Here is a 24,389-nt window from a genome sequence, read left to right as displayed (position 1 = left end):
TGTATATATATATCACAGAGCATACCTCAGTCCCGCCAAGATAGCATTGATGTACAATACTTTGAATAGTGCATGCCCCTTGTGCTCGGAACCTGATGCAGACCTGATGCATATGTTATGGAGATGTGGGACACTGGAGCAATACTGGGATAAAGTCGTACATAGCATAAAAACTGTAACAGACAGGAGACTTCGATCTTCCCCAATAGTGGCCTTACAAGGGGGATTCCCCAGATCCCACTCACAGAGAACTACATCCAAATACATTGACCTGGCACTGATCCTGGCTAAAAAGGAGATCACGATGCACTGGAAAGACCCCAGGGGCCCACAACTACCAAGGTGGCGGGACACGCTAGTTAAGTGGGCCGAGGCAGAAGGGAGGGTTTTACATCAAGAGAAAGCGAAGGGGGCTGAGACTGCAGATATGGCGCAGCAGTGGGGCCATCTCCTGGATTGCCTTAAAGATCCAAAAATTGATACCCAGGAGCAAATCACATCCTCGGAGGACTCAGATGTGGCTGAGGATCGGAATCCCTAGAACATTGAAATGTGCTGGCTTTGACTTGAACTTTTCAGTTTTCACCCGAAGAGGCAATACTGGAATACTGATTGTAACCTGGGAATGGAGTTTGATATGGGGAAAAGGGGCCGGGGAGGAGTTATTTCCTGGAAAAGTTGACCTTTTATATGTTTGTTGATAAAACACCAATAAATATATAAAAAAAAAAAAAAAAGGGTAACTCCAATGGTATCCTGTGGAGGAGGTAGGCCTTGCAGTAGTGAAAACACTAATTTAAGAGTATGGACATGAAAACGTAAAAGTAGGTCCCCCTTTTCAAATACATTGCACCCTGCCCTTTGCCCCTACCTTGGGGGACTTATATGTATTACAAAGGAAGGCTTGGGTCTGGCAAAAGATTTATTTTGGTAGGTTGAAATGGCAGTTATAAAACTACTGCACACACAGGCTGCAATGGCCAGCCTGAGACATGTTTAAATTGCTACTAAGGTGGGTGGCACTATGAGTGCTACAGGCCCACTAGTAGCATTTAATTTACACGCCATGGGCAAAGGTAGTGCCACCTTACTAGGGACTTACTAGTAAAGTAAATGTGACAGTATGTCAGATGTGGCCTCTTTCTTGGGATCCACATGATGACTTGCGATGTCCACCTCCAGGCAGCTCCAACTCGGAATGTTATGATAGCACTGTGGATTAGAGTGGCCAGATGGGGAAAGGGTTTTAGGCACTTTTTTCCCTGATGCTGCACAGCATCTGCAAACAGCATTTTTTGTTGATGCTAAACAGCATTTAGAAAGGCCCCGGCAGGCATGACTGCATCTTATAAGACATCACCATAATAGCGCAAAGTCCTGGAAAGACAGGAGGGGCTAATTATTTTCACTTTTCTTCTTCGTGGTCTAGAAATTGCAAGACAAGCTATGAGGGACACAGAGCGCGAGCTGGGGTAGGATTTGTGCCAAGAAGACTATCTTTGGATTGACAACAGTCCTGGAGAGTGTACAGGTAGACAGGGTGACCAGTCGTCCCAGATTTGCCAGGATAGTCCCGGATTTTCACCAGCTGTCCTGGAAGATTTGGTAAATTTAGCTCATGCCCCGGTTTTTAGAGGGTCGCCTGAAAATGGTGGGAGGTGATTTTTTTGGTCTTCTAAAGAAGAGATAGTTGGCAGGTGGTATCAGAAAGCAATTTAATTCAAATGCATTACACTGGCTTTAAAAATAGCTTTTTGATTATGTTCTTAGTGCCTGTTCTGTTATTCTATGTAGATGAGCGCTGCATTCTGTGTGCTGGGCAGAAGTAAACTTGTAGTCCTTCTTCTACTTTTTGTGAAATCTCCAGGTTTTTGGCTTTACATTTCTGGTCACCTTACAGGGAGAGGCCTGAGGCCTGTGTACCATCAGCCGGAGGTGGGGGAGTCGTTTATCTCTGTATGACTGGTGGTGGTTTCATTTGAAGTGGATGAACTTTGGTCTGAGGAAAGAAATAAGATGATTGTCTGCTGCTGCAAAAGATTAAGAATTTAGCAAGGCTAGGAGTGTGGAGAGATATTAATTCTACCAACCAAGTATACAAGCATCGATAAAGGGGGTCGGCCGTGCTTTGTCATTGACTGTTTTCTTATGGAAATAATTTTTGTTATTCGCTTTGTGCAGCGAGATGCACAGTAAACATGTCACTATTTGTCACATATCATATTCAGAGTCAAACTGGGGCAGAAAATTGGCCTGGGCACCAAAATAAAAGTGACCCATTAATGAGTAAGATAGCTAAAAAATTGGCCCTGTTTCTAAATTGGGGCAGTTGTGTTATATTCCATTTATAGAGCGCATCTTAACCAATATTTATAAATAATACATCATCTGAATGGAGCAACAGAAGAATTAATAGCTCTTGTAGGCCTGATTAAACAGCCACATCTTCATTTTTTTTTAAAAAAAGTCTAAAATTCATTTCCTGTCAGATCTTATCTGGCAGAGAGTTCCAAACGGCAGGAGCAATCACTGAGAAGTTCCTGCCGCCTGATCTACACTTATTAAATTTAAACACCATGCAACACACCTTACATGGTATAGGTTACTTTAAAGGAAGCCAATGTTTTTTTCTTAATAAAGGTGCGGCATGGGAATGAGCTTATCTGTAAAGGGGCACTGTATAAGTGTTTTTTTAGGGTATGGAAGACTCCACGGATTTGAGCTTGCTGCAGACAATGTTTGTTTTAATATCAGGGAAATCAAGAGTAAAAAATCGGCCAGCCAGTCCATAAAACAGGCCAACAAACAGCCAAATAAAACTGGCCACACATATACCTTTCAGAACAGCCCGCCATGCATTGCCTATAGGCTGGTCCACCCTGTGCACGATATAGACAGACGCACATGTAGACTAGATAGGATGTAACATCCAAAGACTTCTTGTTGCGTGACAGTGCCTTTCCTGTTCGCTCCCTTCTTGTTACTTTATCATCCGGTTGTTGGAGAGGAGTAACACTCCTTGTAGCAAGCTCTAAAAGAGGAGGCACCAGAAGAATGAAAGCTGCTGTGGTTTACCATTACCACAACTTTCGGCCTCATAATGTTTGAATGCAGATGCCTGCACTCAACCTCTTAAGAACTTCATCATCCCTTATATTCAGCATCTTCTGGGTTTTGCATTGCCCGTAATACCTTCCGAGCACTGGCAGTATTTGGGACTAAACACATTTCTTTCAGGATGCTCTTGCCATTGCACACTGCGGCATCAGTGCTTCTCGCGGAATGACCTTTCTGTGATTTCACTACAACACATTCTTTATCGTTTTTTTCAGGAAGGAACAAGCTCTAGATTCGAAGGACGCAATTATACTCCACCAGTTTTCAAGACCAAATACGGGTGTTCCAAGTTTATCTCCATTCTGCCTGAAAATTGAAACATATTTAAGAATGGCTGATTTGCCTTACCAGGTAATGTTATCGCTTGAATCCTTACCTGTGCTAAAAAAGTTTGTTTCATGAGGCTGGTTTGCCATGTACCTATACGTTTTTTTCCCCACAATAGAGTTGTAAGTTACTAGAAGAGGCCATGCTTTTGGGCTCACTGTACTCCATTCCAGTTTTACTAACACATATCACAGTCAAATTTGACTTTAGCTCAATTGCGGTAAATCAGGACAGCAAATCCCAAAATGCACCTTTTTGTTAATACCAGTCCAAGGCTGAAACATGGTGTCCTCGAAGTTGTGTATTCATTTGGTAATCTTGCCCCTGAGGTCGTGATACTTTTTGCTCTGATATAGATCCTTTAGTTGTCGATAAACCTTTTGCTTCATATGACCCTATTGATGCTGACATTTGAGTTGCGTAAATGTTTTATGTTTCATTTCATGGGCCAAGTGGCGGCAGCTGCAGGCCCACTTATGCTAGCAGAAACCTCTGATAAGTATTGAAAATTCTTTGAATTTGAATGCTGATTTTATGAATGTTTATAGTACAAGTAGCCTCTTGCATGCACTGGTCCTGGGTGCAGGACACCATATTACTTTTACTTTGTATCCCAGGATCAGGTTTGTCCATTACTAGCTAAGCTATAATTTAATAGGTGTGACATATTGGATTTATTAAAGTGAGCATTTGAAAAATGATTTTTGTCCATTATTTTTATGGTGAGCATGACACTTGTGCGTCTGGCATCAAATCCCCAGTAGCCCTAGGTTGACCCTACAATGTCTGCCACATTAATTTCTGTTTCAAAAAGTCTTGGTTAATGTCAGACCTAAAAAACATCTGTTTAAAATATAGAAAAATAGACAGCGTGAAGGTTTTCCATCTATGTAGAGACTTTTGTTGTGAAATTACAAATTGCACCATATCGTGTTAGGCAGAAGATTCAAGGAATCAGGATTTAATTCCGCTGCTATTTTTATCTTGATAAACGTACTCTATATTTAAGTATTTGGATGGTGCTGCACTTTATAATTTCTGCGACTGAATGGAGATTTCTTAAACAAAGCCTTTCGAGTGAGCTGAAGCATAAAATACTCAAGACGTACAACAGAACTTGAATTGGGGATTCTACTTTTTATGATGTAAAAACATTATATTTGAAATGTTCTTCTATTTCTGGAACTGCAGTCATGGATTCTGTGTCTTAGAACTCAAAGTCGTTCTTGGAGGTAAAACTAAGATGCCCTCCCTACTCACCTTGGCACAAAGGACTATCTCCTCCTGTGTGCGGGACAAAGGTATATTGTTAAATTAATTTGCCCGCTTGGTTCTCAGCGCCACCCTTCTTACTCATGTTTGGGATGTTAAATCTTCTTTTGTGCCCACTGCTGGCTATTTTAAGTGATATATACATTTTCGAATCACGAGACAAACATTACAAATTAAAGCTTTCGACACACCGATCCTAAGGAACTCTGCATGTTTTAATTAAACCTCCTGAAAACCACCACGTGCAGCAAATCTATGAGATTAGTGAAATGACAACGTAGCCACTAATGGTTCAACATGCATTCACCAACAGGAACACTGTCCTTTATCTCTCGAACATGGTGTGTGTCGGTGTGGACATTTGTTCAGAGATATTTAGAAGGATGTGTTCTCCAGGTGTGTAATAGGGCTTCCTACCATCCTACTGGCATTAGACTTGGACCCAGTTCCTGTGTCTTCTCACAGTAAGGGAGATATTCCATCTCTTTGTTCATTGATGCTTTTTCCATCAGCTTTGTGCAATAGAAAGGACCCACAGATCAAGGAAACCATTGCCATTTAATGTTGACTTGGACATGGGGTCTACAATGAGAATTAGTCATCCACAGTTATAAAGTAAAGGAACATTGTTTGATAAGGGTACAAGGCGAATTTGCATCAGCAGAGGCACTGCATTTCAATGCTGAGCTTTTTCATTTAGCAAATTATTGTTTTCGGAGGCTTAACTCCAATTGGGTCACTGGCAATGAACCAAGACCACAGCTCCCTGAGGGCATTACGCTGTTAAAGGCAAAGGAAGAATTGGAAAAGGTTATTCCTGATGACATGAGCTCATCTTGCAACGTTACTTTTAAGAACACTTTAGTCAATGGTGAGGATCCACTAATGGGATTCTCTTTCTCATGCTGTTGAATTCTGATCTCTTCAAAAACAAACACAGTTTAGAAAAAACACACAGGTCGCAGGGCAACAGCATTAAAGCAAATGGTGGTCAAATGCAATGACCTCCATTTTTAGCCCCTGATAGTGTTCTTTCATTGGCTGCAGAGCACCATACCACTGTTCAGATAGCTTCTGGCTTAAACTGGGAAAATTAAAACCATTCAGTGTCACCATATTGAATCCTAATCCCAGCATTGATCCCACTTAGTCGCTTCCTTCTTGCAGGGTGAGCTTCTCTGTTTCAAAGCAGAACCAAGGAGGCTTCTCCTAGGAAGGTCCCTCTCCTGAACCACTTCTCTTCAGTGACATGCTCACTGGGGTTCTCCCAGAGACAGTTGTTCACCACAGACTGACAAGCAAACACACTCTTTCACTACATTTCTGCCACCGAACATTTAGCATCATGTTGGCTAGAGGCCAGTCACTTCACATACCAGCCATTGAGTGTCACCAAGCCTTCAACTGATTGTCCGGAAGTCAGTCACCTTATATCACTAATGCACACTAATCAATTTGGAGATCCTAAAACACAGTGCTAGTGTGGCATTAGCCTGTGCCTGTTTGTAAACCCTGTCGATGGGTCCACAGGATTATGAAACCTGCAAATCATTCCACTTTCAATCAATTTACGAATGGTACTTTCAATCTGACTAGTTAAGTCACTCATTCACTTTGTCAGACATCTGACATGAATAAGATTACCTCATTATACCAGCAGTGTCTTAACGCAAAATAATGGGGGCCTTCTGCAGAATGTGATGAGGGGCCTCCGAGTCACCTCTATCTCACAGATATTCATTGACCTTGGACTGAATGGGGCCCTTTTCGAAAGGCTGAGGGCCCCCTGGAGGCCCACCTATTCCATAGGGGCTGCAGAGGACTGCATTATGACCCTGTATATCAGTACCAGTCTTCACACTTTCCATTTTTTCTCATCCACTTAAATCACATATAAAGTGTGCACCTTGCATATCAGCATACGCATCAAATGTATCCCTTTCAAGCTCATCTTTGTAGTCATTCTGTGACTTCCTCAGGATGTTGCCTGAGATGGGCTTACACTTGGGATAAGTTATATCTTGCGAGTAGGCCCATGACTTAAGAAACATGCTATTGTGTCACCTGTTCCCGTTTGTTTAATCTTTGATATACTGTGATACCACTGCCATGTTTTTAAAAAAGAGGCACAAGGTAGGCAAAAGTTATAATCTCTCACACCAGACACACTTGGAAGGTGCACTTTTTTATATATATAAAAGTAGGATCCCCATGTACAGACTGGTGGGCTTGATTAACATAAGGGCACAATCATTTTAGCCCAAGGAAGAAAGACAATGTCCATAAATGGAGGCACTAGGGGCTTGACTGAAAAATGTGTTTCCCAGTCTCTAGTGAAACTGAGGAGCAAGCACTGGCAAAGCCAATAGGTCTAGCGCTGGATGCCAACGTTTGCCTTTTTCAGTGTTTGCAAATGATTTTTGTAAAACTGTACTAGGTGACTACTTTTTGTTTGTAAGTGCGCATTGTTCAGGAGCAGAATGCTGTCACTCACAGAGAGATAGCCAAATGGCTGAAATAGGCTAGCCCTGTGCCCCTTGCTGGATGCTGTGTTGAGGGGAACAAAAATGTAGATGCCATACTGGCAGCCCAATGGATGGATTGAACTGGCTGAGGGGCCCCTATAAGTAAGTATAATATATAATTAATTTTATTAAAATAAAAATGTATTGGCTAAAGCCAGACCTAACGCGATACAGAGAAAACAAAGTTGAGGACATACAATAAATAGACAATAATAGTTTTTATGGTGTAGTGCACTTCAGTCACCTTTTAGGCTAGTAAATACAAGGTGTGACTGTTACTCAATTAAATGGTACTCATTCTACCAAACCGGCAAGGATACCGTGGTCTTACAGTGACTTGAACTCATAACCTGCAAAAGTTCAAATTACTCAGCAGTAAGGGTTTATCACAGTGAGACATCCTGACAGCAGAGCGTTGGGCATGCAGTGCTGGCACATTCATATGCAAATGGCACCATTCATATGTAAATAGCACCATTGAATGTGTCAATTAAGTGAGCTATTCTCCCATTCACTCTCTTTGTTCACTGCAGGTGAGCACCAACAAGTAATACTATTGAACATTGCGGTGGTCAGCTATCCTATATTATATCTTATGAACTGTTGTTCATGCTTCCTCAGCTCCTGAACTGAAACTTGTTTTTCATGATAGTCTGTAAAGAGGTTCACGTCTCAATCACCAGCTTCTTTGGTACACTGTAGGGTACTATTATCACACTACCGGAGAGTTTAAGGGAGATAAGAAACATGTATTTGGTGGGAAACAACCCATACTAGCTCCCTCTTCATAAAACTAGTTACCACAAAAAGGTATGGGGTTCACCTATGATATGGAGCTATGTTCACGAGAGATTATCCGTGGGCTCCTAGAACTCACTGGGTGTAAAAAACGTGTGGTGTGGGTGCTGTGTAGGGTGAGTGAGGGAAGGGGGGATTTCCTTTTACGGACTAGGTGGTCTCACACACTATATAGTGTCACACTTCATTTACTACTGAATATCGACCCCCAGAATACTGTGGTACAAGAACATTGAGGACAGAGTATCGAGGGACAAAATATCGAAAGGTAAAAAGATAAGGGAGTATAGATTTGCTCTTCCTACAGCCACACCTAAGTTTCTTGAAGATATATGTACCATGTAGGTACATAAATGTGAAGTTAGGTATAGAAAATCTAGACTTACCTGTTGGTATATATATTTTACAGTATTTTGTCCTCCATATTGTGTCTCATCGATATTCAGGGGTTGAAAATCATTGTGCACACCCATTGACTGTTTGGAAATAGAAGGAAAAAACAAGTTGCCTGTAGATCACTCAGGACTCTCAATAGAAGATAGTGTTAGATCTGGGTGGTGACCCATCTTGTTAGGTATACCCTTTATGGCCACACAGTTGCCCCTGCCACCTCCTCTTCCTCATAATGTTCCTACGTCTCGTTTTCTGGGCAGTGAGGGAACAGACTGTTTCAGGAGAAGAGAGATTTACAGTGCATAATGCATAAAATGACACAGACCTAATTTTCTTTCTTCCTGCACCTTCATTTGTCAGACAGACAGTATCCTAGTCTGCAGCTCCCCCCACTTCAATGTGAAACCCAAGGAAAAAGAAGGATTTGTTCCTTCTGGCAGGAACAAGGCTGTCTTTCTAGAAAGCTAGATTTTTCCACACACCACTATGCAAGGAGCAGTTGGAGTCTCTGGTGATTGGCAACCACAAATCAACACAGCAGTTGGTTAAGAAGGCAGCTCCTAGGTCTGCTTAGGGGCCAACAGATATGTGGTGTTGTGGGTTAGTGCCCACCTTGGACCCTAAGACTTGGATTTGAATTACGTCTCTGATGCGTGACTGAGCATCATTTCATCTTCCATTGCCTAAAGAACGTTAATGTGTGAAATACAAAGCAATTATAAATATTTGAAATGGATTGTAATTGTGGAATTCAAAGTTGCATATTGCAGACCCTCAGGGAAGCAGCCTATATCTGAGATGCTTAGCAATAGCTCTGTCTGAGCGCAGAGCCTGCTATCCGATTTTGAATACAGAGTGGACCAGTGCGCTTAAGGATGAAGTAAGAGGAAAAGATTCCCAGAGTGAAGTGCAGACGTGTGACAAGACACCAGGAATTAGTTAAATATATTAGAAGGGTTTAAGGTCCAGCGGTGAGGCCTGCCAGGCATAGGTTTTTTAATGAATTTGTAGGGAAGGAAAGATGGAAGCCTTCAGTGATGTGGAGGAGGGTGGTAGATTGCAAGTTTCTCTTTGTTTATGTAAATGGTAGGTCCAGAGCAGATATTTAGCAGGGTTCCAGGCAGCCAGATATTTTTGGAGAGAATGACACCTGTATTGTTCCTCCATGAATCCCTCTCCCCTACACAGCTGGTTCATGGTGTCAACTTCAGGGGGCAGATTCGAGATAGGGACGTCATACACCACAAAATATTATAGATGAATGAATATCAACAATATGTTTTCAACCTTGAGGTTCCAAGTGATTCCAAAGACAAATAGAGATTCGCTCCTGTCTGTGATGTTACTTGGAACCCCTGGGTGCAAACACCAGTTGTTGATACCTGTCCATACATCAACACTGTTCTGTTGTCAGTCAGCATCTGTGTAGTGCTTTAAGATATTGATTAGGTGGTGAAGCACTCCAATTCTAATTGAATTCCCGAGCACCCTTTGTGAGTATGTGGTTGACAGACATTGGATGTAGTATGCCCTTTATGGGAGATGTGGGGGGAGGTGTGTTGGGTTCAGATATATGCTTCAAACCTGGTGAATGAGTTCTCCACTTTTGTGATGCCAAAGCAATGGTGTGCACATTTCATTTTTCATTACCGTGGAGTCAAAACCTTGAAGAATAGTCTGCATTTTATAGATCAGCTGCCTGCGAAACATCATTCTGGCCTGCACTATGTTCTATACACTATTAGTTAATGTTGATAGGTGGGCACTTTAAACAATGTTGGCAGAGAGCCTCAGCTCCACTTAAAGTTTGTCAATTCGAAACATCAGAATTACATGGAACACCGTGTTCAATATTTCATAGCTTCATATGAATAATGTATTAGCTATGCCTGTTAATACTGACAAAGGATTACATATGACAAATTCAATCTGATAGTAATAGCAAGTCAGCAACTAGTATTGCATCACATTGTTTTATTAATGTCATCGATAAATAGTGTGTTCCTTAAGGTTTTGAAGTAGCAGCTCCATCATATGTCCCATAGTGCCAGAAAATATGATATCTGTTTTAGGTTCCCTCTCACCAGTTGATTGATTATTGGTAACACTGGTTACTGCTGTCAGTATCACCGCCCTACCCAAGTCATTAGAAGCTTTAACTCACTTACCAGTAAACCCAGTTGCCCCTGTCAATAATTGCAAGGTATCTTATGTCTGTTACTGTGCCATGAGTATGCCATGAGAGTTTTAAAAGTTGTTTATTTCATGAGTGCACAAAATTAGTCGACAATTCAATTAGTCATAGTTGGATAGCGAGGTGGCTTCACTATCTTTGCTATGAGCTAAAAATTGTACTCCTATATTGTAAGAGAATAGGCAGTTTTTGAATTGGTGCCTACAAAGATTATCATTTAGAAATTAAACTTGTGTAAATCCATTACCACTTCCTGCACACATGGTATCATTTCAGATTTACCTTTAAATATTGAATAACATGCAGAAACTGTATTTCCGCAATCACTCCCCTATTTCTGGGTGCTGAGACAGCACCATCTTTTTCCTAGTGCTAACCACCAGGGACTGCCCTTCAAATGCGGTAATACTATATCGCTTTATGTCATGACGAACTATTAAACGGGCAGAAATTTCATGTATCGCACATTTCACACAACTTTTGTTCACTTCCTTGTTTTTCGAAATGTCTACCTGACAATGAGATGCTTGATAGGGGTGATACATTTTTGTATAGTTGAGTATTATTTGCTAATTGGTCGATGCTGATGTCTTTATCGTACATCATGGATCCCAGTGGTTTCATGTACAAGTTGAAAAGGGAGAGTATTGACCCCGGTTACATACAGCAATTAGGGCAGTGTTTCAGATCTGTGGGAGTCTATTTTAACAAATTAACAATTTATGAAGTTTGTGTCGGTTCTCATCCTGGTTGAGGACTGGCTCAATAAGCTGTCATGTTTACTGTGTAGGATACCACCGACAGGATGAGAAATACCAGAAGGCTGGAATTTCCATCATGAAAGGATCAGAGGATGCCTCAAGTACTTTGAGTGTTACCATTCCAGTGCTACATTTAGGACGGAAGTCAAATTGGAATGCATTGAGAAGGTTATAGGTAGATATGTGAGTAAGGAGTTAGGTCGAATCTGTTTTCAAAATGATTTGGGCTAGTAAGGGAAGTTTGGATACAAGCCGTAGGCTTTGGAAGTTTCTGAGACTGAGATACATTTTTAGGATGGCGGTGATTTGTCCTAACTTCAGAGTTGAGGGGAATATGCCTTCTTCTAGTGAAGAGTTTATGATAGGTAAATTAAGAGGGTTGGTGTTATAGGTGTAGGGTTTTATTAGGGTAGCTAACTTAGGGTTGTCAGTTTATGTTGAGAAATTAGTGATTATGTTAAGTGAGTCCTTTGAGTCTAGTAGCCTGGGTGATACTGATTCAAGGGTGTTTCTTGTTGGTAAGTAATTGAGAGGAAGATTATTTGAGTTGGTTTGAGCTGGTTGTAGAATTTCTGTATTTTCCCTGAGAAAAACTTAGCAATATTGTGGGGGATTGTAGTAGAACTTGGAATTTGAGTTGTTGAGCTGATTGATGTAATCTTTGATGTTTTTAATTAGTGCTTTATAACGGTTTACTGCATTAGTTATGTTTTTGCAGGGATTTGCTTTGGTAGTTAGTGTGTGGCCTTTGTAGGATTCTTTTTGTATTCTTATGGCCAGGAGTGTTTCTTCTGTGACACGGCTCAATGCAGACATGTCTGACGGGTAAAGGACTCTGGTTATGGTGTGTTCTGTGAATTGTAGGATTTTTCAACAACAAAGGGTGACAATAAAAAAGTGCAGGGCCCTTGAGTTTTTGATTTAACTGTTACCAACAGCAGTCTGCCTATGGCCTGGGTTGAAGTAGCAACCGCTACCTTTTTCTGTAGGTGGGGTACACAGTAAGCGCACACTCTCACAACCAGAACCTAATGTTCTTTTAGAGGCATGAGCAAGTGATAAAACACCATAAGTGGACACAACGATTGTCACATTCACTGAGAGAAAACACACAGAAGACCAGAAAATGTCAAACTAGGGATGGACAGGACAACTTTCTTTGTCATGGGATGACTATTATTTGCGCAGCATCCAATCTTATGCATTTATTTGCTTAGGCCCAACAGAGGTTAATAAAATTATGTAGGAAACATTTTCTCTTTCAGGTCTGGTCGGTTTGATGCCTTCACCTAAGGCATCCTATTTATGGTTGATATAGTATATTGTTGTTAGAAATGGTTTTTTTGGTTGGCAGTCAGGTTACCCTCTGTCCAAGCAAAAGCCCTCACTCTAGTCAGGGTAAGTCACACACTATCCAAGATTATCCTGTGCCCACCCTCTGGTAGCTTGGCACGAGCAGTGAGGCTTAACTTAGAAGGCAATGTGTAAAGTATTTGTGCAATAAATCATACAATACCACCATATAGCACCACAAAAATACACCACACAGTGTTTAGAAAAATATATAATATTTATCAGGATAATTGTAGGTCAAAAAGAATAAAGTTGCAATGGAAAAATGTAGGAATATCACAGAGACGTGATATAGAGTGTCTTAAGTCTTTAGAATATAAACAAAGTCTCTTTCAAGCACAAGTACCTGGTTGGGAGTGGAAAAATCTCCTCAGAGGGCCACAAGAGAAGAGGTGCGTGGAAAAAGAGTGTGTGCGTTGATTTCTCCCCAGCACACACGGACTTGCGTCGTTATTTTCCACGCGGGGAAGTCGGCGTCGTTTTCCGGCGCGCGAACAGTCTCTTTCTGTGGATCGCGGGGATTACCAGATGTCCCGGGTCTGTGCGTGGATTTTCCTGCTTGTTTTCCGGCTGCGCGTCGGTCTGCGGGGCTGCGCGTCGAAATTACGATCTCACGGCAGGCGTCGCGTCGATTTCTCCTCTAGACTTCGATCTGCGGGGCTGCGCGTTGAAATTACGATCTCACGGCAGGCGTCGCGTCGATTTCTCCTCTAGAGGTCGGGCGGCGTTGTCCTTGCGAGGCCGTGCGTCGGATCTTCGATCGTCCCAAGAGCGTCGCGTCGATCAGCGTCGGAGTGCGGCGTTTTTCTCGCCGCGAAACAAGCTGTGCGTCGAAATTTTCGGCGCACGGAGCGTCCAAGTAAAAGAGAGAAGTCTTTTTGGTCCTGAGACTTCAAGGAACAGGAGGCAAGCTCTATCCAAGCCCTTGGAGAGCACTTTCACAGCCAGACAAGAGTTCAGCAAGGCAGCAGGGCAACAGCAAGGCAGCAGTCCTTTGTAGAAAGCAGACAGGTGAGTCCTTTGAGCAGCCAGGCAGTTCTTCTTGGCAGGATGTAGTTTCTGGTTCAGGTTTCTTCTCCAGCAAGTGTCTGATGAGGTAGGGCAGAGGCCCTGTTTTATACCCAAATGTGCCTTTGAAGTGGGGGAGACTTCAAAGAGTGGCTAAGAAGTGCACCAGATCCCCTTTCAGTTCAATCCTGTCTGCCAGGGTCCCAGTAGGGGGTGTGGCAGTCCTTTGTGTGAGAGCAGGCCCTCCACCCTCCCAGCCCAGGAAGACCCATTCAAAATGCAGATGTATGCAAGTGAGGCTGAGTACCCTGTGTTTGGGGTGTGTCTGAGTGAATGCACAAGGAGCTGTCAACCAAGCCCAGCCAGACGTGGATTGTAAGGCACAGAAGGATTTAAGTGCAAAGAAATGCTCATTTTCTAAAAGTGGCATTTCTAGAATAGTAATATTAAATCCGACTTCACCAGTCAGTGGGATTTTGTATTACCATTCTGGCCATACTAAATATGACCTTCCTGCTCCTTTCAGATCAGCAGCTGCCACTTCAACAGTGTATGAGGGCAGCCCCAATGTTAGCCTATGAAGGGAGCAGGCCTCACAGTAGTGTGAAAACGAATTTAGGAGTTTTACACTACCAGGACATATAACTACCCAGGTACATGTCCTGCCTTTTACCTACACAGCACCCTGCCCTAGGGGTTACCTAGGGCACATATTAAGGGTGACTTATATGTAGAAAAAGGGGAGTTCTAGGCTTGGCAAGAACTTTTAAATGCCAAGTCGATGTGGCAGTGAAACTGCACACACAGGCCTTGCAATGGCAGGCCTGAGACCAGGAGAAGGGGCTACTTAAGTGGGTGGCACAACCAGTGCTGCTGGCCCACTAGTAGCATTTAATTTACCAGCCCTATGCACATAGAGTGCACCTTACTAGGGACTTATAAGTAAATTAATAGACCAATCAGGTATGATTCCAGGTTACCATGTTTTAGGGGAGAGAGCATATGCACTTTAGCCCTGGTTAGCAGGGGTAAAGTGCGCAGAGTCTATAAACCAGCAAAAACAGTGTCCAAAAAGTGGAGGGAGGCAGGCAAAAAGTTAGGGGTGACTACCCTAAGGCTGTCAGGTCTAACAATTGTGTTAAGATGGGGACATGTGGAGCAGTGTGGCTGCAAGTCCACCAAAATGTGAATTCGAGTGGGGCAAGTACTGTGTTTCTGTAGAAACAGGACCAAAATACTCTGTTCACAAATATACGCTACCTTTATAAATCATTCACACTGACTTTTTTAAGGGTGGAGTTAGTAAAAAAACAAAAACAAATGGCCAATACATCGATTATGTTGAAGTACCCACCAGAACATTGTGGTATTCCCTCAAAACTAAAAATTACATCTTGACAACAATAAAACATGCTACAGCGTCAAATTAACAGACTATCACTTCTTTTAATTAAACTATTTGAATCACAGTCACATCTGTGGAATTTAGAGAATAACATTTTGTGTTCGCTATTTTCATGGAAGTACATAACCACTAAAACACATACATTTCTACCGTGATCTAAAGTTGCTGAGGATTATTTGCATTGTTCCTTTATTGACTGTTCCAAATGTCCAACACAACATAGTCAGCATTCCCATCCCCTATTCCAGATGCCAAATCTCTCCCTAATTGGCACACAGACAGCCTGCTTTGTGTGATGCACAGATTCTTACCTTGATACAGTGTGACTTGTCCACTATAGCTTTTGTTTTGGAAGCACACCCTTCCAGTACAAATTCCTACACAGCCGTATACAAACGCAGATGGTTCTGACACACTGAATGTGTGCTGTGCACTGGAGCACACACGGAAGCATGGGTTACCTAGAGAAAATAATACATTCCCAATTATTTTTGCACCTGCTTCCAGTAGATGCTAGTTTTTGATGCAGAGCCATGTCTGGCTGTCTTAGTAGATCGGTCTTTGTGTCAAAACATAGGTGTTTGCCCTGATCCTCCAGCGGTAAGTCTTAGTAAATGTGGGACAGAATCATTACTTGTATTTGAGAGAAGTGCCATGTAAATGGTATTTAACCCTTTTACAGTGGCTAGATGTGGGCTTTGCTGGGTTTGGGAATGCTTAATAATTTACGAAGCAGCTAACGCCTACACTCTAGCATTCCAGTGTCTGCCCAAAGTATAATATTGGTGCTCTCCCCACACAGCAACTAGCTGCCACAAATGCTGCTGCCAAAGTAGAGAAAATACAAATAACCCCAGATTGTGGGCAATCAGAAGACATTTACTCAATATTATCCAAAGAATCAAAAAGTCAGTTGATTTTCATATCTCGTCTTTAACAAGAACCTCTGCTAGTATTAACTCTAAAGGAGAAATATGTGCATATATTTTCCAGATTTATGGAATACCAGAAAAATGTCAAAATCCATTAAATGTTCTGAGTATTCATGCCTAGAATATGGTGCACATATTTAGTGCTTATTAAAGTCCTGATTTATTTAGACTGATCAGCACAATGATTCTGGAATGTTCTACCCCTTTCTCCAGGCCTGTTTTGATACTAAAGACAGAGGATGTGGCATGCTCGATGTTGGTGGTTGTGTAATTCTGGGGATCTGTCTCTGTCATATGGCATTAAACCAGACCATGAAATGGTCGCTGTTGGATCCTATGTTCATGTCCTTAACATTGGTGCCAAAAACACTGATTGATGTCGGAACAATGAATGTAAAAAAAACGGTAAAGTAATGGATGTCAGCAATTTAGTTCCTGTTTATTTTTCATGTGTTATACTAAATTTTGCATTCCCTTAGATTGATAGCTATTTCCATTTTATTAGTCAACTCTAATGCATACTTTTAAATGAGTCACACCATGTGTCCATGACGGACTGAGATTGAGAGATGAGGCTAAAGGCAGTAACAGTTTCGGACAGTGCCTGCCAATGGGTTGGCCTCTCTGAAGAACAAATGGAGCAATGGTCATTTATTCCAGTTGTAATTGAAAGTCTATGTAAATGGTTGGGAAGGAGGTACACAGTTCTCAAAATACTGACAAGGATAAAGTATACAAAAATAAAGTGAAAATAAAGTGCTTACATGTGAGTAAGTGCAGTGTATGTTTGGAGCGGTAAAGGGAAGGAGATGCTAGGGAATGCATTCAGGAGACAGTGAAAAGAAGGTGTGGAAGAGGAAAGAGATGAGGTTTAAGATATGCAGATGGATGTGATGTGGAGAGAAAAGGACATACATGCCTAATAAAGTCCGCATAACTGAAGACCAAAGCTCCTTTCACAGGCCTCTGACATATTTGATTCATAGTCTCACAGTTTCAGAATTTGAACATTTTCAGTATTATTTACAATAAAATCATTGTTGTTGCTCATTTTTCTTAAACAGTTAGCAACCATTGACAACGCCAGTAGCCCTGTCAGGTTTTAGGTGTGTGTCAGTTGTTGTCTTATGTAGCTGGATGTAATTGCAGAAAGCTCAAATAGAAACTAAATTACTGGCTGAGTGGCACACTCTGAGAATCACAGAAAAGTAGTTTACATGTTTGAGCGATGATCCTTTTATAGTCCCCACTTATTTCATCTCACCTTCGACCCTGTCTGCACATATTGCTATATAACCATAACCGATTGCAGTTATCAGCTGTGTGACGCCTAGATAGAGCCTTTTCTTCCAAAGTTGTTACCAGCTGCCACCGGCCACCCGATCAAAAATTCTAGAGGTAACCAATGTCTATTGCTAGCACTTATTAACACTTTTTGGGAAGGCAGAAAATAGTGTTTTTCCTTTTGTTATGACCTAAGGAAATAATGATGCATGTCTAACTTGCTTTATTGTTGTGATTTGATTTTAAATGTTTTAATGTAACAAGAAAGGCTCCATTGAAAGAAAAGTGTAATAAAAACTTCAAAAGTCCACTGGGGGACACTCCCCGTGAGCCAGTTCTTGCCAATTAATTACACATCAGTGAAATAGATTGTATTTAACATTTAAGCTTTTTTATCATTCCAAATCTTCCATTTGGAATTATGAATTAACATTGCCTCTGAACAACCAATCCTTTCAGTGAGCAAGACACAGAAGCCATTTCCCCTGCTGTCTAAAGGGAAGGACAAGGGTCTAGCACTAATCTGAAAAAAACATTTTTTCCATGGATGAGGTTTATCAGTCTACCCCTTTCCTGGATATTTTTTATGTTATAATTATGACCTCTCCTAAATCACTAAATTACCCAACTGAACTGTTTAAAATATGCAAAAATGTTACTTCTATGAATGTAAATCATTTATTGATACCCAAGTGGAGCAGTGTGTTAATGGAGTGAGTTTAATGCATTAGATTCATAGTACATTTGATAAGGATGTGAGGAAGAAGTGTTAAATCTGAAACCGGTGTTAGCACTTTAATACAGATTACTTTACATAAAAATAATCTTCAAAGAAATGCTCTATAATTGACTTGATGTCATGAACCACAATACCCCTAGAGATCTGTGTATGTCTATCATTTCTATTCTATAATCTGCAACTCCCTGGTTGTCTGTGTCTAGGATGAGAGTTGGTGCCGGGGATCTTTTAATATGAGTAATGCCTATTTAAATTAATGCCTGACCTTCTGTGATATTGTCAATGTCCTGTATCATTTCGTATTCTTTTTGTGGTAGTAATGAAAACATGCATCAGTTAGTTTGTACCGCTAGCTCATTTACAGGGTAGGTTGATAATTATGTTGCCTCTTATTATTTGGATTGTCTTGTGCTCTGTCATGTTCTTCTTATTATGGTCTGGTGTAATTAATCTTTGTCGATGTGGGCATGGGTAGCGATACATTCAAGAAATAATTGTATTGTATAGTTTTATGTGGCGCTTACTATCCCTCTCAGCATTGATGCGAGTAGCACGCTACTCGTAGCTCACAGTTAGATTGTAGAGCTAGTGGTACGTGTTGCAGTTAGTTTTATATTATGCAACATAATTAGACTTGTTTTACAGATTAGTTTCATGCTGTTTCAAATCTAGTGGTAAGTTAGTTGTTAATTGCTGCTATCCTTTTGCTATGTATAGATCTGTATTCCTAATTGTGTCTTTGTGGTCAATGGAAGTGGAGAACTTGCAGTATACAGTAGGTATTATTCTGTTGGCAGTGTGTACTACTACACCATGTTAATGGACGGGTATATAAGTCAATACAGTTTTATGTTTTTTGGTTCATTGTTACACATGCCATTGAGGTTGGTAGGAAACGATCATTAGGATTTAGTTAGGAAGTTCAAGCAGTCTAGGGTAGAGGGAGACTTGGACTGATATCTATTCCGTTAGTAGAGGTATGAAATAAGCGTGTTATGCTACTTGTATATTTTGGTAATGGCTCACATGTTGTGTGAAGGATGACATGGTTTTAGTTAATAGAGGTGTGAATAGATATTTGAAATGGGCCTTTTAAGCAAGTCACAAGCATTTTGATGATTGATCTTGTGTTATATCATACAAGCAGTAGAAGTACTTTTTTATTGATGGTTTACATTTGTAATTACAGGGTTGTGTCTATCAGATTATGTAAATACTGTAAGCTGTCAAAACGTCGTTGATGCTGGTACGGTCTTAGTAGATGTGTGGGTTCGAAGCAGGATCATTTCTAGGTGGTACATGATGTTCCATCTTTGTCACTGGTGAGTTAGGTCAGTGTAACCTTGTGCTCAAGATCAAAAATAGGTAATTCTTCTAGTTTCCTGGTGTTTGACTAAGGGCCTGATTTAGATTTCGGCGGACGGGTTACTCCGTCACAACGGGGACTGATATCCTGTCCTCCGAAATATAAACCCCATAGGAAATAATGTAATTTATATTTCGGCGGACAAGATTTTTGTCACTGTTGTGACTGACTAACCCCTCCGCGGAGTTCTAAATCAGGCCCTATGTCCCCACTTTCTGTTCATAGTGAGACACTTAGTATATTTTACACTCTGAATGAAGAATAGCCATTATTTCAGCATCCTTCGGAACTCCAGGTGATTTACCAGTTTGGACAGAGAAAGATGTATCCCTGGCAGCTGCCAGGCCAATCTAGAACATGACATCATTTCCTGCTGTATTTCTTGGGCTTCCTCTGCAAAATTATGGACCTCTTTCATGTATTGCCTTGTGGTTTGTGCACAGTAGCCCGGAGAATGTCAGAATGTGCTTCTGTATAATTTGGAAATAACAAAAATGGATACACTGAAAGTGTGAACAGTGGAACAGGCACACAGCCTGCCAGCAGTTGACGCATGGCTGATTGTGGAGCATTCCTGTTATGTTTAGTATTTTCTGAGGAGACACTAAAGAAGTCCTTTGTTTGCCATGGTGATTCTGTAGAATCTGGAATTTCATTTCACACTGCAGGAAGACTATTTGAATGAAGATCTCTTATTTAGTGACACTGAATAAAGAGCACACACATTCTTGTTGGCACAGAGCATAGAGAGATCAGTGCAGGAATTAGTTTATTTAAATGCATAAAAGGGTAGCAGAGCTAAAGGAAGGAGTAAAGAGAAGGCATAGGGAGCAAAGACATAGAGAAAATGAAAATGTGCAATGGTGTGGTAAGAGGGCGGGAAAGCATGGGTTTTTGCAAAGTGTCCGCCTTATTCATTAACAACACATGAAACCCAGATTATTAAAATGAAGAAAATAGAAGTAAAAGTGGACACAAAATGTAGAAAATATGCTAAGGACAGACATGCTAAGGTTGATGAAACATCATGAAAGACTAATATTGAATTTACTTGAAAATAATAAAAAAATACTTTTAACAAGGGAGCAGTTGAATAGCTTCCCAGCCTCCCCGTTCCTTTTCTAGCATAGATCAATTGGGCTTATGTTTACTTTTTGATGCCTATTGTTTGAGTTGCTCATTTGAGGTGTCAATTAATTAAAGGACAGTATTGCACTAGGAATAGGTACTCTCTTTCAGGAATCATAGTAATGGTTAGAAGAATGCCCACCCTGTTTTACCATCCTTCTGACCTGAGTGGGACATGTTACGTTTTTTGGGTCTAGATTTTGTGAAACTCTTGTCTGCCTCTTAGGATGTATTGGAACTCTGGAGAGTAAAATTCCTGAGTTGTCTTGGTTACTAGGGCTAGTTGTGGCTACTAGCAGGAATTTCATAGGGACTGATTTAGAGTTTGGCGAGAGTGCATTCCATTGTAACAACAACAGAGTACTCTCTTTACCACACTTCCGGTCCTTTCGTCCACTTTAGTGTTGGGCGGAACAACAGTATGTTAACAATGGAGCCTAGTCTGACTTATTTGCCGATGTACTCTTCAGACGGCCCAATGGAGTATGAGCTATCAGAGGTAAGTTGTTTTGATAACAACAGAAGAGAGGGACCGGGAGTGTTGATGGTCCAGTGTACAGTCTCCCAACACTAGTAACTAACTAAGGGTACACTGTTCCAAAAGAAATGTATATGTGGAAAATAAAGACAGGAGAAACCCGTAATTTCAGGAGCGAGAACCCTCAAGCATCCTAATGGATGACCAGCATCATCACCGGGATTAGCTCCTCACTAGGCTGGCACTGCAATGCCTAGTGGGCACCCCGAGGTGGGGGCTCTCAGCCAAATTTTTAAGACAGTGACTAAAAAAAGTTCAACTATGCTAAACTGGGGTGCTGTAAGTCACCATCAAAAAGTGAAAAAAAGAGGTTTAAAATTGGTTATTCATCCATTAAACTCCATCATTTTAATCAGTCTAATACTACAAGGATGAAGACCAAGGTTAAAAAAATGATTTGAAAGTGCAGGAGAGGATTATGCTCAAAAAACCTTTCAAAAATTGATTGAATATGGTAGAGTGTTCCTAATGTTAAAAAGAACCTCTATAATACGGTCGACATGTTTTGCGTCTGTTGGTCCGTCCGGATCCATTGACGCTTCATCAGGACCTAAGTAACTAAATAACTAACCTCTTTGAAGTAAGTATCATCAATAAAGATACAATAAGACCGGTCACTTACTTAAGATGACTGGTAATACAGGTACCTACCCCCTATTCGAGAACAGGTTCCATGGGTGAAGTGTCTCTGGGACTCAAGATGACAAGATTCTGTCACTGGTCCAGGTATGGGACCTACCCTCGGAGACCGTCACCCGGAAACAACCAGTCCTCTTAAGTAAGTGACTTAGGTCCTGATGAAGCGTCAATGGATCCGGACGGACCAACAGACGCGAAACATGTCGACCGCATTATAGAGGTTCTTTTTAACATTAGGAACACTCTACCATATTCAATACATTTTTTAAAGGTGTTTTGAGCATAATCCTCTCCTGCACTTTCAAATCATTTTTTTAACCTTGGTCTTCATCCTTGTAGTATTAGACTGATTAAAATGATGGAGTTTAATGGATGAATAACCAATTTTAAACCTCTTTTTTTCACTTTTTGATGGTGACTTACAGCACCCCAGTTTAGCATAGTTGAACTTTTTTTAGTCACTGTCTTAAAAATTTGGCTGAGAGCCCCCACCTCGGGGTGCCCACTAGGCATTGCAAGTTGTTTTGGTAGTCTGCCCAGTTTAGAAAGCACGGTTGGATTCCTTTTTTTGCTGGTGTTTCTTCATTAGGTAAAACTTAGAAGTGAGCGGCAGTAAAAATAAACCCCTCCCCCCCCACAACACCGGAGACAACTCGCTTGATGTGGGGCCAATTAATCTGACTTTTTTTTTTAACTCCTGCTTTGGGAGCTTGTTTTGAAAAAAAAGTACTACTTTAGACATGTTTGATGCCCATCCATCATGTCTGAAGGTCTAATCTGTCAAACGTTTCCAACAATGGCAGGAGCAGACATAATGGTGGTGTCCAGGGTGCTGGTGGACTACTCTTAATTTGGCAGGTGGAGTAAAGGCAGGGTGGCTGTATGCCTTTACTCCATCTGCCAAACCTTAAATCAGGGCCATAGTCTTGTTGCTATTCTACTGATTTAAAATGTTCATTTTAGATTTGTCATCATGAGGAAAAGTAGTAGTCAAGTCATTAGGCACGAAGCATAGCTGTTTGTTTTTATTTTAGATTGGTTAGTAAGTGATTTGGTGCTAGTGTGCTGCTTCACTTAACATGCATGCTGTTATTAGACTTTCTGAAGGTACAAAATCAAAAGCAAAAATCAAAAGACATGCCATCCAAAGTTGAAACTATGTTAAGCCATTAGAACACTTAAGTGACAAGTCCATCTAATGCGCTCCTCATCGACACATTGTATGCAGGGCAAGAGACAAGATAATGGGCCATAATATTTTTTTAATACGTGGGTTGCTAAAGTATGGAGAAACTTGTGTGTGATTGTTTCTGCCCAGATGTACTTTTGGTGATCCGGGTATCATCACCCTATTTGCCACCACCAAGGGAAAACAGCAGTGCTTTCGGTGGTCATATGGGCTATGGAACCTTTCTTCTCTGGGGATGCTGCATGCAGCCGTTTTTAGGTGGCTGAGTATGGTTATGAGGGGGTTTCCCAAACCCCCAAGTTACATACATGAAAAGTGTATGCAAATCTTTCTTTATTGTTTTTTTAATGGAGAATATTGCCATGAATGTATGAATACTTGAATGGGGCAAGCACCTTCAGGACCCCCTGGAGAAGAGGCAAAAATCTTGTTCCCAAAGCAACTAGTTAATATAATAGAAAATATGTTTTAGTTGCCTTTTGTTGTCTTGCTATGTCGGACAATTTGTTAGAATAATATACAACAAATATAAGATTAAAACTTAGCAAGAGGCACTTGACTCCTTCATAAGAGAAGACTGTGTGGAATGCAATATTGTTTTTGCTTGCTATTTAATCAAATGTTTGTGTGTGTGTGTATTTGTATATATACACCTTATCAACCACCTTGGTGTTCATTCAAGGAAGTGCTATGAAATATACAGGTGAAACAAAATATCTAGTCTATAAAACTCATGAAACACTTTTATTCACAACGCAATGCACACATAGCCCTAAGACACACCCTTTCTGACAATATATTATTGTAAAACATTTTCCTTGTTATTGAGTAATTCTACAGTATCTACAAAAAGTCATAAAAGATTCGAGATCTCTTGAATATACAGCAGTGTAGATTACAATTTTGCAAAATAAAAATACGAGTATTAATGGTTTTCTTGGAAATGCTCATGATGATCTAGATATTGGTTTTCATTGGTTTCCATGGACACAACAGTGGAGAAATCCTCTAATGAATTAGGCGCCTGCTTGCAGCTAAAGGTTTAAAAGCATTGTGTTCCCTTGGGCAATATTTCATTTGGCAGAGGAGTTGTTTTCCAGTTTAACAGATGCACGTAACCTTCTCTGCAGACAGATGGCTTGTATTTATTGCAAACTCAGCCACACCGTATGTTTCTCGTTGCATTTGTGCTAGAAAAATAAGTTTAAAACATATTTTCTCTGATGTTAGTAGATGTTGGTAAATCACAAGGGCCCCGATTATGATTCAGGTGGAGCAGTATCCCGGGTGTGATGATACTCAGCCAATTGCGTGTGCCTCTGTATTCCCTTCAACGGGATTGCAAGGTGTGGGGAACATCAAGCCCTATTTTATTGGGTGAAAACACAGGCCAGTAAAATTAAGTGAGGCTACGTGGACAA

General features: G+C 41.0%; 1 protein-coding gene across 1 annotated transcript in view; it reads left to right on the top strand.

Annotated features, from left to right (window-relative positions):
* The window catches only part of FAXC (failed axon connections homolog, metaxin like GST domain containing), a 270,259-nt gene that overhangs the window by 11,591 nt on the left and 234,279 nt on the right, over positions 1-24,389 (top strand). The window contains exon 2 of the mRNA XM_069235537.1: positions 3,333-3,468. Within this exon, the coding sequence (XP_069091638.1) occupies positions 3,333-3,468 (136 nt within the window). The remainder of the gene's footprint in view (positions 1-3,332; positions 3,469-24,389) is intronic.

Source organism: Pleurodeles waltl, chromosome 5 (assembly GCF_031143425.1).
Source record: "Pleurodeles waltl isolate 20211129_DDA chromosome 5, aPleWal1.hap1.20221129, whole genome shotgun sequence".
In the NCBI taxonomy this organism is placed as follows: domain Eukaryota; kingdom Metazoa; phylum Chordata; class Amphibia; order Caudata; family Salamandridae; genus Pleurodeles; species Pleurodeles waltl.
The sequence above is the reverse complement of the archived record's forward strand: the minus strand, read 5'-3'. Positions and strand labels throughout refer to the sequence as shown.